The sequence below is a fragment of the Daphnia pulicaria genome, chromosome 6, assembly GCF_021234035.1.
Source record: "Daphnia pulicaria isolate SC F1-1A chromosome 6, SC_F0-13Bv2, whole genome shotgun sequence".
Lineage (NCBI taxonomy): Eukaryota > Metazoa > Arthropoda > Branchiopoda > Diplostraca > Daphniidae > Daphnia > Daphnia pulicaria.
The window spans coordinates 17,600,739-17,614,137 of NC_060918.1; the positions used below are offsets into that span (position 1 = coordinate 17,600,739).

Consider the following 13,399-nt stretch of genomic DNA (forward strand, 5'->3'; position numbering starts at 1 on the left):
TTACAAAGGCGGGCTGGCGGGAATTTCATTACACTTCCTATTGACACTTGACTTGCGTGATCACAAGTGGGTGTGTGTGGTTGCCTGACTGAGATGTAAAGAGAGTGTACACAATTTCTCCCGACAAAAAAAGCTGGGGAATGGCTGTGGACGATGGCATCACACAAAGGACAGGAAAAATCGAATCTTTACGACGAATAAAAGAAAGAAAACAAAAGCAGAAGAATATCGAATTCCATCTGAAAAGATCCTGCAGCCAGCACGTTGGCAGTGAAATTGCATTTGATGTTGTACTACAAAATTGATTAGACACTTGTTATTCTATTGAGACGGAATAGAGATTCAACAATTCAAAATGATGAAACTTTGCCAAAAAAGTACGAGACTTTATAACATCAAGAAACCTAATGCCGGTGGTGACCACATGCTTGACGTAATCAATGTGGGTAAAACTATTTCGGTTGGGCAGAAACTTTTAACCCATTTTCAAACAACAGCTTGTATAGTGTAAATAAACGAATCACGACTTACTACTTGGACCATCCAGATGTTCTAGAAGTTCCAATGTCGTTCACAGCACGATCGAGACTGATCTTTGCGGCTGTAGTGGCAGTGGACTAGTGGTACACATTGTAGTCTCCATAGAATTCTGGTTTGAGCGAAAAGACGCTGCGGCCGGACCCCTGCAACGGTTTGCGGCAGACGAACACTTTGTCAGCCACACGCTCCATTCCCGTCTCGTGGTGACTATCTTCCGGGAGGGCCCGATTGAGTGCCGCATGTCCCTGGGATTCCACACACAACAGGTGAAGCACTTCGTGGCTAAGACACTCATCTTCATCCACCTATTTTTGAAAGTGATTTTAATTAATGGATGTCAAATAGATTGAACTTGGGCGAAATTTACCTGTCCAATGCCGGGCGTGAATCTCTCCAGTGACAAGATGATGATGAGACGGGGAAACTCTTCTGCGATGAATATCGTTCGGCGGATTCCGTCTTCTTCGGCTTTGCTCTGTTTGGTGGAAGAAGTCGTCTGCTTGGCCAGCAGGTGTTGGTTATCGTCGAAATCGGCCGTTGTGACGCCACATTCCGGCTTGCACTTGCGCCATCAGTTTCCATCAACTGGAGGAGAGTTGGTTTCGCTTCCAGCGTCATCTCCGAGCAATCCCATTCGAGTCCGTGTTTGGGCAGGGCCAGCAACAATCCGGAGATTATTCGCGATAGCGGAAGGTGAACGCTGACCGGTTGCGTGGAGACGTCGTAATCGTGGAAGAGATGCGTAAAGTTCAAGAGCGTAACGGCGTTCTTGGGCTGCTGCTTGTTCGGCTGTAGTTCTTGAAACTTTTTCAGGGCTTCTCTGGTGGATTTAAGAAGGACTTTGCGATATGAGGCGCACCAATGAAAAATAAGGGTGAGGTTTTGTGCCTGTTGGCAGTGAAGGTTGAAAGCGGCTTCCCATTCCGCTTCCCATTCCACGTGCTGGCCAGTTTGGCGGACGACACTGTCCATTCTGGTTAAACTGGGTTAAGCTGGGCCGTGATGGTCGTCTCGTGGAAGAGCAGCTGCAGGCGCTCCTGCGTGTAGTTGTGGCACAGGTCCTGGAAAGTGGTCGCCATCGAAGACGTCGTCGTGGTGGTTGTCGTGGACGGATTCTGGAATCAAGGAGTGTCGACGGCCACGATCGACGATTCATCAAGGCGCCCAGGACGTGCGTGGCGTAAAAGGCCAACTGGACCAAATCTTCGAGGGATCCGATTCCCAAAAGGATGGCGGCCCGCTGGGCGGCAGCCGGTCGGGCGAAAACGATCTTGTTGTTGGTAACACCTGCCGGGCAAATAAAATCAAAAAACGAAAAATGAAAAAAGTTTCCAGGTGAAATGAGTCGATAACTTTTTTTTATTTCCATATTTCTCAAGTGTTATTACCTCGCATGGTTCCGGCCACACCCAGATAGTAGATGGCGTCCAAGATGGACCAGATGCATCGACTATCGGTTTCGGCGACGCACAAAGATTACAGAGCTGCGACGAGACGGGCGTAACTGACGACCACCTTTTGCCGATCCTCGGCCGACTGCAGCGGTGTCATGTAGGCGCACGGCTCGGTGTTAGGGCCGCCACCGCTGACGCTGTCTAGCTGCAAATAGCGTCTGAGCTCGAACGTTGCGCCGGCCACCAGTTCGTAATAGACGTTCAACGAAGGTTCGCCGTCGGGCTGGCGTGTGACTCGCTCCCGCTCCGGCATCAGCACCTGGATGGATGCGGCCGCAATTTTTCACGACTGGTCAAAGTCCAGGGAGAAGATGTTGTTGAATTAGGTGGCGTTGGTGTTGTTGGCCGTGTGGCAGTTGCCGAAGGCTTCCAGCAGGAGGAAAATGGAGTTGAGCCTTTCGACGGTGATGATTAGGACTGGATTGTTGTTGTTGTTGCTGCTAGTGTTGTTGCTGTTCAAAATTTGGACTTTTTTGCGGGTGAAATCGCACGTCTCCATGTGGGCGAAGACGACAGATTGAAATAACTGAACTTCATCATCAAATTCGGCCGGAAGTGAACGCTCAGTCAGTCTTGCGTTCACCGACTGCATGGCCGCCAAAATCTTGGCCTTTTCCCGCTTCGGTACATTACCTAATCGAACAGCTATAAAAATAAATAAAATCAAATAAATGAAAAAATGAAATCCACACACACAAAATCACTTTCAATTCACACCATTACTATCAGGGACTGCAATTAAAAGTCTTTTAAAAATTGGCCATTCTTCTTCTCCGAAACGATCCATCTTTCATTCCTTAAAACACTTTTTCCTATTTCACTACTATTTCAATTCAATAAAACTCGAAGCAACCGAACAGTGTGCTGGACAAGTGCTTTCGTGATGGTCTTCGACAATCAACTAGGTTCGGTTATGGGTTCGGTGGGAGAGAAAATAGACGACAGAGGGGACTTGTAGCGGTCGTTACGCGAAGCTGAGAAACCTTGGCGCCCATTTCCAACTATCTCTATAACGCAAATAGGATGCAGCAACAACAACACTCTTTCTCTCTCCACCCACAACTAGGAATCTTGGCCATTCCATGAAAGGAGGATAAATTCTGTCTTTTCTAATCAAAGCAATCGGAAATGTGTATTGGGAAATAATAATAAAAAAGTACCTTGAACGGAACTGTTATCCATTCGACATGGGCGCCTTTGAGCCCACGTCATTGGGCGTGCCGACATTAAAACGGCCGTGTTGGACGCCACGTTATACTCTTGACACTTCATTTACTTTTTGAAAATAATCCTTTCTCTCTTTTTATAGAAAAACGTACAAGAAAAAATAATTCGCAAGAACAACAGTCACACATGGTAGGAGGTGAACTAGTTGACTAACGAGAATCTAGTTCACTGGGGCCATGGATATACACACCGAAGAGATGGTGATGGGAGCCCCGGCCCAGCTCGTACCCAGGATGGAGTAGGCGGAGTTTCCAACGGTACTCTTCTACTATTATTACTCAACCAAAGTATTGATGAAATGGTATGTGTTTTCCACGAGTTCATTTCACAATCGAGAACTCGGAGAAAAGTGTTCGCTCCCAATGAGGTAAAAGACCCATATTGCAGCTTTGCTATAGTATATCACCAATTTTACCTCCTATATTGCTCCTGAATGCTGAACGTTTGACCCCCACACTTTGGTTGACATGGAAAATAAATATACACCAGAGAACAACAACTCACCATCACGGCTTATACAACGGCCAATAAGAAATCTGGGTTCACTATATATGAAGGTCTGTATAAATGCAATGGGTCTATTGTGAAGGCCGATATATAAGACCTTCTGCTGGCTTCCACCAGGAGCGCAGCGGACCGTACGAAAAAATGGCTGCAAGCCAGGGAGGGAAACCAGCTAAATTATCCTTTCATTAAATCAGTCATATCTCAACCAATAAAATCCGGAAAGGAAATTCCTTTTGGATTTCGGTGGTTGAGTATTCAATAAACCTTTTTAAAAAATTAGTTTTTTCCCTAGCTCCCCCGCTTTTCCGAAAATGGATGTCAAAGCCCCCCCCACTTTCTGACAAAATTCAAAAAACCCAAACTTTAGAGCTAAATAACTCTTAAACGGGTGGGAATTTTGTCAACCTGCAAACGCAGGTAAATCCGGCGTGCGAAGACAAAGATGCCTATATTTTTTTTATATTTTTAAGACCTTTTCCGGATTTAGATCTGGAAAGCCGCTCCGGGATTTCGGTCTACTTTAATCGTGGATCGCTTGTTAAAAAGGGGGCTACCGGAAGCCGGACTTGAGAGAGAAGTTGAGTCTTTATCTCTATTTCCAGTAACGACACGTATTAAAGTTGTGACTTTTTAGGCCGAAGTATCAATGGCGTCGTCCACTGCACTGTACACGCCTCCCTCACTCCCGTCAGGCGTTGCCAGATGCAGATGAATTTTATCACTAGTAAAATCACTAGTATCACTAGTAAAAATGGAAGTCTCTTTTTCTCACTTTTAACGTCAAATACAAGAATTGAACGAGTGCAATTTTCACAAGAGTCGACAAACAACTTTTTTTCTCTAACGAATCACCCAGCCATTTACTTTAACGACTATCAAAACTTGTGTAACCGAAATTAAACTTTTTTCGAGAAAGAAAAAAATATAATTCCTTTGCGTGTATAGAAATGTCCTGTCCGATTCAGCTGTTCGCCCATTAAACATCTGTCAACTTCACCAGTCGATAACTGACGCCCTCGGAAAACTTCCCTTTTCTTCGGGTTCTCTCCACCTCCTCCCCCCCCAATCCACTGAAGAAAATTTTTGGCGCGTGACCGAACGCGACGAGTAGACGAATGTATAACGGAAAGAAACGATAAGGGAATCAACATTTTTTCCCGAATGAAGAAATAAATTCAACCAATAAAATTCGAAATGGCACGCATTATTTTCTTGAATTTAGAAAAAAAGGAAATAAATCCGTTGCATATTCGAGGGAGATTTGAATTTCAAAAAGTCAGCAGTTTACGACTGCCATTTCCAAAATCCATGTTGGGATTACGGGCAAGAATTTCAAAACGTTATCAGAAAAGGCATTATCAACTTGTTATTTGACTTGTAAACGCCACGAGTCAGTATAAGCCCTATTCAAATACGACAACTTGAGAAGAAGGAGAAGGCTTCGTCATGGAAACCCCGTTGGAAACTATCCACACCTGCCTCATTTTTAAGAGCTCATTATCACCGAAGCCCCGCCGTGCCCAATTCCCTGCGCGTAATGCGATCACACGGTAATAGTGACATCATCGATTTCTCCCACTTTCCCCCCATCGCAAATAACCACGGTCGGATTCCATGTTGTAATCTTAATTCAATCAGAAAATTAAAATGCAGAAAGCAACCAAAGAAAACAAAAAACAATGTTTATCGTCAGATGCATCAGATCGATCTAATCGAAGGAAATATACACCCACCACGACATTATCTCGAATTCAATACAATTTGAGTTGCCTAAACTAATGCCATCCGTCAACGGTAGAGCGTCGCCGCCATAAAATAAAAACACGAAACGGTGCGGGAAAGAAAAGGGAAAACGACCGGATAAGAAAAAGAAGAAGGAACCAAATGTCTGCTGGTGTGATGGTAATTAGCTGGCAGCAGCCGAGAGTCGAAAGAAGAAGAAGAAAAACAAAGGGTGGTGTGATTCACATGCGACGATGACTTTGGCTCGGCGGGACTTGACTTGCCCGAAGGAAGACCAAGGGATGCACTCGCAGCAGTAGCCGTCCAGTCCAAAGTATTCCTCGACGTCGTTGCGGCTAATGTCCACCTTGACTTCCAGCTGGCGGATGCCCGTCATGGGATCGACAAACTCATGAGCAGAGTGGTGCTTGGCCCTCACCTCCTCGCCGTTGCAGATGAAATAAAGTTGGAGTGCGTGAGCGGCACGTCACGAGAGCGTTCCCGCTTTGCTCTTGACCACGTACGCGTCCTCGTGTTCTTCCAGGAAGAGTGGGGCCGTCGAATCCGATCCCGGACGGCCAGTGGCAAGAGTATCTTCCAACAAGGATCCACCTGAAAAAATGAAAAAGATGGTCACAAAAAGGTAATCACTGGCGGATGGCGGACAATCAAGCCATTTCTTAAGTCAGCACAGCAGAGATGGGGCAACTTGATTTCAATTAATATAGACGCCGCTATTCCATCAATCATCCCACCGCTGCCAAAATCTCCTATACACCCTCGCTGAAATTTATGAATTATGAAACCCCACCGACTGGAGACATCTGGCAAAGGAACAGAGAAAGTGTCCAGGTTGGGAGTCTCTTTTTCTTATTTTTCATTTCGTCTCTCTTTTAGCCAAACGATATAAATAAACAAGAGAATATTGGAGATACTGTAAAGAATAAAAATACCTATGAGAGTACTAACTCCGCGGACGTCCATCCGCGGACGTCCACCGCCGCCACCCAAACGGAAATACGAAGGCAACATCAATCTCACGTCGAGCGAAACGAGAGCGGCGAGAACTCGGGTATTCATGATGATTTCAAAGTTGATAACAAAATCCAAATTGATGAATTATGATGATCGACAAACAACAACACCAAAAACTTGTTTGTCGTAATCACACGATTTTTTAAGGGTACTCTTGATGATTTCAAAGTTGATAACAAAATGCAAATTGATGAATGAGGGTGATTGACACACAAAAAAACACCACAAAATTTTTTGTCGTAATCACACGATTTTTTGAGACTCGGGTGACGAGAGTTTGTGTTTATGGAAATAAACGGAGTAAAAATTGACACTGAGAAACGAGAACGTAGTTGGGAGTTGCACTCTTGACGGTGGTCAATCAACTACTGGAAACTTTTTGCGTCTCTCTTTTCTTCCGCCCACTACTCCCACCAAAACCAACCCCTTTGCTGAAATATATGTAGTTCAATTCTGTCCTCCATTCATTCAGCTTCAGTTTGACGAAAGCAAATTAGTGCTTGTTTTGATTTGGTATCCTCATCCACCATGCTGACGTTCCGTAATACACGACAGAACATGATTATGTTGCCAGACTTGGTGAAAGCATAAAGTAGAAGCAATTAAAGATGACCATTCTCTTCTATGTTCTGGAATGTAACAAGGTAGTCCGCAGGAACAGTCCAAATTTCAAATTCCTGACCTATTTTCCGGATAATTTTGCTGTTTCAATTATAATTTAAGAAATTCAACATATCCTTGTGGCAAATTTTTGCCATAACCCTATTATCTTGTGTTGTAACATTCTAATTGACAAATTTGTTATAGGCCAATTTGTCCTTATTATAACCGCTTTCTGCTTCTTCTCTTGAACAAAGGTGAGGTCGTGTTAACTCGGAACTATAAATACTGAATTTCAGAAATTCTCCCGTTCTTGTTATTGAGAAGTAATAGCTTTGAATTCCGAATTGCAGACCAGTGGTTGAAACCAAATTAAAATTAAGTCCCTTTTTCTCATTTTACATAAGAGAATGTCCCAATTGACTTTCTTAACATTCTAAATTAGTGTGCTTGTAACTTCAACTATGTTTAATTAACTGACGAGTGAGAAGTAATACAGTGAATTTATTTTTAATATGTATTTGAATTTAGCTGAAAACCTCTTTTATTACTTTTCAGATTTAATTTTTGGAATTTTCAACTTATATTGATGATATGAAAATTTTTCAAATTTGTTGTTACTAATGGGAATATAATTGGGATCTGAGCGATAGATACGCCACATCCCAGTTAGATTGATCGGAAGGGCATTGGAAGAAAAAGCTTCACAACAGGGCTATAGCTCGAATTTAGGCCTAGAGTTAAGTAGGCCGTATTTCTTTAGAGTAGTAGGTCAATTTGAACTAATCTACGTTCAATTCAGAGTAAATAAAAATGAGAACATCCAATTGAATTTCATTTTAAAGTTGTTTTACACATTATTCAAATGTAATTTTTCCAAACATACAATTGGTTAATGTAATTTGTTACCTCATGAAGTGCTAACTTTGGAATAACCAACATCCAGAGTAGAGAAACTGCAAAAGAACTTCCACACACAGCAATTCCAGAGTAGCTCTATATGAAAAACCATTAAGACTGCTGTCGAACATGAAATTAGCTTGTCTGTCTGATTTTCCAATTCCGACATTTTTTAATCTGACGATGATGACATGATGCTATTTGTTGCATATAAATTCCAACTGGTGATGGGTACGTTGATTTTCTTCAGGTGTTAAATTTCATTCGAACCCCTATTGTCTCCAGCAAATGTGTCGTTAATTCGTTGGCACTTGATAACTTTTAAATTCCAACAGCCATTGATTGAGAGAAATTTACCGTAATTTTAACGAATCCAAAAACGTTTCAAAAATTTCTACTCGATAATTGATACTGGAACGTGACGATCTTTGTAAAAATGTAATGCAATGTTTCCAAACTCACATTATCTTACGAGAATTAACATATGTTTTTACACTTACTACTGTTCCGATGTCAATCCAACGGCTAACCTCGATGTCGTCTCTAACAATGTTGGAAATGTAATTTACTCTTAAAACCGTATTTTCTATCGTACCAAAAAATTTCATCTCAGTAACATAAAAGAAAGACAAGAAATAAAATGTCAAAACTAAAGTTTTGAAAATGGATAAATGAAAAGTAGAACTAGATGTGCTTCACTCAACACCAGGCTACTGAGTAATGCTTTCGAAATTTTTAAGTTCTGAGTCAAATTGTATAAAATATGGTCTTAGATTTGTGAACTAAAACGCCATATAACAACTAGATCTATTTTACGTGATCCAAGACCAGTTGGCATTTTTGCGATCAAGCACTTACTTTGATTTGCGACTAATGGTTAAGGTGAAGTCGACCTGAAGGATGAAAATCCCTGGCCCAACCCAACCCCCCTTTCCCAGACCAAATTAACACGTTCAATACTTTCGGGTCATTTTTTAACGAGACTTCAATCCGGCCGGAAAGTAACGATCCGTACTAAAAAAAACGACAGTCTGACAGAATATACAAGGGAGAGAAATGTGCGATGCCTCCAAACCCAATTGCTAGTACATATTGCTGGTTACGCGCACAAGTGTAGTCCACATAAAATGTGGAAATAATAAAAAGTGTTAAACACGGTTTCGTCTCAAACAAGAAGGAGTATTGCGATACAAGCAAAATTTTTAAAGACATCGATACTATCTGTAAGAAATTTGAAGATTTCATGGGACACTAATAGGAATTACTTGAGTCCTCCATCGACACAATGCAAACTGTTGCTGCAGTTGCCGTTACAATGGCAAACAAATCTGCAAAATTTGATTTTGTTCCAGGTTACCTGACACACTAGTCTCCTATCACAAATTTCTTAGAGATAAGGACGAGAAGATTAAATGAATAAATGCTAAAACTATTGCTTCATTTAAATTGACTTCAAATTAAATTACGCTTTACATAATGAACTTCTCTATAACAAGATTACCACCAACTTTTTTACACAGAGAAATTGTTGATAAAGCTAGTGAACTCTAAGGACATACTAAGTAACAGCCAAATGTTGTTGGAGGACTTGAAATTCTCAGTAAGTTACTGTATTTCTTTGGTTGTATTATACCTACAGCAATTTCGATTTCCCACTTTTATCTTCTATGTCATTTAATGTTCCAAGATTACTTTGATTTGGTTATCTACAGCAATTTAATGTTATTAATTGTCATATTTTCGCTAGGGATAACTTAAAAGTGAAACAACTAACATTATTGGTGTTATAGGTATGATTTACTGGAATCACATGCGGATACGACTTTGGTACGATGGACAAATTTTGTGTCACCATTATCTTAAATTAGGAATTGTATTCGTACTGAAGTATATTAGTCTTTTGATTGAACGGCAGTGTAACTACATCGAAATGAAAAAAAAAAGATAATTCCCATACTAGATGACGTCTTAAAAGAACATTGCATCGCGATGTCCCGCTCAATCATGCTTGATATTCAGGTTGGTGCTAAAAATCAGTTTTTTTGTCATTAGATGTAGAAATATCATTATGTAATAGGACAATCTAAAGGAACTAAACTGTCAGTACAGTAAATTTCCAAACAGATGGAGGAAGACTACGTGAGAGTTTCGATAACTCAAGCATTTCACGAACGCAGCACGAACGTCATGGAATGATCAATCTCCTGGAGAGTGCCATAAAACGGGAGGAAACGGTTAGCAAAACGGCCGCAGTTGCAGTAGAAGATAGTGTCTTAGGAGCCTTCAGATACTCCAATACGGTTTCGACCAATCTTCGTCTGCTGGGAATTCTCCCGGTACCAATGTCTAAAGTGTGGCACGCAGATAAGCTTGTGGCACTTTTTCCAAACTTCCATGTCAGCGATCTTATTTAGAATGCTAATTTCATTCTTGTTTGTATGTTACTTTTCAGATGTTGTTAATAACGTTAAAATATTGGTGAAAATGGGATTGAATGATGATTTCAGAGAGCAAACATTTTTTTACGCTTAGATGTCTTAGCACTAGTCGACTTCCCAATCATAGTGTTCCATTATATGAAAAAATTTTGTGATTCGAACCATCAACCGTGGACTGATATTATGTCACTGATTTGACGAGTGACGACAATTACTTTATGGTCTTTATACACACTGGACGTAGCATGTGGCCTATTCTGAGGCGTCAACGAAGTTATCCAATTTCGTACGGAAGATATTTTCCTTATGCGCAAAGATACAGCGGGAGAATTCTATTTTTTGCAGCTGCTCCATTGCACCGAAGAACTGCTCCCAGCATTCACGATCTGAACCAGTGTCTGGAACATCTCACTTCAATCCTTTTAAGCCCAGTTCTTCTAGTCAAATTTTGGCCTTCACAGTAAGTTTTGCAGCAGTTCCCTAAGGGTAAAAAAGACCCGCACTTTCGATAAAAGTTCAACACTCGTGTAGGTGATGTGTATTAATTTCATTCGGAACCCCAAAATGTTAGTGGCAGGCCTCTCTGTGATTCCAAGGATGATCTCCGCGTCGTAAGCTCCAATGTTGATAAACTTGTTACTCTTTGAGTCGAATGGCGGGAGTTTCACTAAGAGACGGATGTCGTTCGACACCCAATGGTCTAGATGAAAGTCGCCGCTCTTGACCAACCCATTTACTGCTGTCGCTCACCAGTACGCTTCTTCCATGCACCTGCCGGAGTCGAGGTAGTCGTTGACGTAGATGTTGCGCAGAATGGCACCATCTGCCTCTCCTCCATCCACGGTTGCATCGAATGCGACTAAACATGGCGACGATGTCGTGGGCCCAGGCAACCACTCCTTCTTGGAAACGAAGAACGGAAACGAATGGCGGGAAGTGGGTTTTGAAGGGTCAGTTTTGCCATGACGTAGTTGTTAAGGCTACTTTCGTGATACTTTGACGCCGCGGCGAATACTAAGCGCAATTCTCGACGTCCAGAGGCCATTGGTACACCGAAATGGGGCCGCCAATATCGGTTGGGTCGCTCTTCTTCTTCCTTGGCCAATAAGCGTCACGCGTAGCTTTCTATAAAATTCTTAGTCATTGACTTCTGGTAGAATTCTTCGTGCACTGGATCACTTGATAATTTGGTCAGTAACGACCAACGTCAAGTCTCTGCTACACTCTAATTAATAGGTAGCAAGGGTGTGGGATCCAACTTTCCATAAGGCTGTTATTTGATAGCCCAACTCTAACTTCTTGGTTTCAGCACGATATAATAGGAAACTCGCGCTATCCCAGTCTCTTGGAAGAAACGGCGGTCGTTAAGTAAAGGATCCCAAGATTCCCGCCAGGTTCGCTAGGTTAGGAGGGCCCTCGCCTCTCGAGGGTATAGTAAAAATATAGGTTTTTGTTCTATAATCTATGAATTGATTTAATTTAAACTTAATTTGATTCCCTATCCTTAAATACGGTCTAATTCATTAGGCAATTTTTTATATGTTGAATTCGTGATTGAAATTCACAATTTTTTTAAATTGCGCAAAAAAAACAAATCAAATTTGTTTTTAATGACTTATTTTTGTTTATTCTATTTTAAAATATTAAAAATGCATTTGAAAATTCATCTTTATTATTGATTGTGTGATATGATTGTGAACGAATTAGGGGAAGGGGATGATTATGATGGGTTTGTTAAGGCCAAAGACGTTTTCGCCATACGTTTTACAGGGTTGTTGTCGTCTGTAGCCCTTTAACGGATTTTCCACCGTACTCTGTCCCGTTGAACCCAATCCGGCAGAGTAAAAAATGTACGAAGAGACTCTGAGGTGAAAAAATCAAGAATGAAATAAGTAAATGACTTGAAACAAATTAATTTAAAGAAAACTCACTGGTTAACGTCGCTAATGTGTTTAAGACAAGTATCCAGTGTTTTTTTTAGAAAATGGGAATGAAAACGTTGGTGTAATGCAGCAAAAATTTTGTGGGCAACCTTCAAGACGCTCTTCGAGTAGACGTAAATGTCTAATTATTCTTTGTTTGCACTAAACAAATTGCAGCAACAAGAAATGAAGCACATTTTTTTCGTCATTACGAGTCATTTAGTCTAACAATGGAACAGGCCGAACTTACGCCAACAACATGTCGTAGAAAAGTTAAGAACAGACGAATGGATTCTCAATGACAATGTTCTGATAGTGGCGCGGAATGAAAGCCAAGAAGTAAACGATGAGACTGAGATGAAAAAAAAGTTCTAACAGAAATGAAACCAAACTACTTTCAATAGCTAACATACCTGTCGCTCAACTCATTTTGGCCATCAAGCCGGCAGACGTCAATGTCTTGCAGAGGTATCTGCCCCGCTCCGTCTGCGGCAACGACAGTGCTGCTTGATTGGGTAGCCCATACAAAAAAAACAGCTCGCCGCTACTATAAAATACCAAAGAATACCAATTTCAGCTATTTTTAGCTGAAATGGTTTAAGAGGCAAAAATGGTCTGCTGAAATCAGCAGAGTTAACGACGGTCTAGCGAGATAACAAATGCACTAGTTCTTGCTGACAGAAGTTCTTATAAAAATGTGTATGCCTTCCGTTAGTCATTTTAGTTTTTATTAATATCAGCTTATGATGAATCTAGCTGCCGTTTGCCTTCGTTCATTTTACTTTTCAATTCCGAAACTGACTTTTTTTGCTTTTTTTATTTTCCTAAAATTTTAGTAATATCCTAGTGATAATTGTTACTGGTAAATATAGGGGGTATTTTATTATTAATGAATTTGTGCAATAATTGGCTTCTGCTTAATCTATTGCGTGACAACTGACAAGTAAACATAGAGCTGAAGCTTAATGTTTTGATTATTTCTTATTCGTCATGTATAACAACGAAAACGTGGTTCGTTTTTCAAACCATCAACATATAAGTTTTGAAAGTAGGC

At 41.2% G+C, this 13,399-nt stretch overlaps 1 protein-coding gene across 1 annotated transcript; it reads right to left on the minus strand.

Annotated features, from left to right (window-relative positions):
* Positions 1 to 1,517: 1,517 nt before the first annotated feature.
* LOC124342133 (unconventional myosin-XVIIIa-like) lies at positions 1,518 to 3,692 on the minus strand. Its single transcript, XM_046795104.1, has 4 exons — positions 2,063 to 3,692; positions 1,929 to 1,990; positions 1,712 to 1,827; positions 1,518 to 1,655 (listed from the first exon to the last, which is right to left on the minus strand). Exons 1-4 carry the CDS (start codon positions 2,245 to 2,247, stop codon positions 1,518 to 1,520), a joined length of 501 nt encoding a protein of 166 aa, XP_046651060.1. The 5' UTR covers positions 2,248 to 3,692.
* Between the last annotated feature and the right edge of the window lie 9,707 nt (positions 3,693 to 13,399).

Bases quoted from the DNA above. Each gene is read 5' to 3' on its own strand.
- LOC124342133 (XM_046795104.1), bottom strand. From the start codon at position 2,247: ATGCCGGAGCGGGAGCGAGTCACACGCCAGCCCGACGGCGAACCTTCG. The intron at 1,828-1,928 runs GTAATAACACTT...TTTGCCCGGCAG, and splicing joins TGTGGCCGGAACCATGCGAG to GTGTTACCAACAACAAGATC. The intron at 1,656-1,711 runs GTCCTGGGCGCC...CCTTGATTCCAG, and splicing joins TGGCCTTTTACGCCACGCAC to AATCCGTCCACGACAACCAC.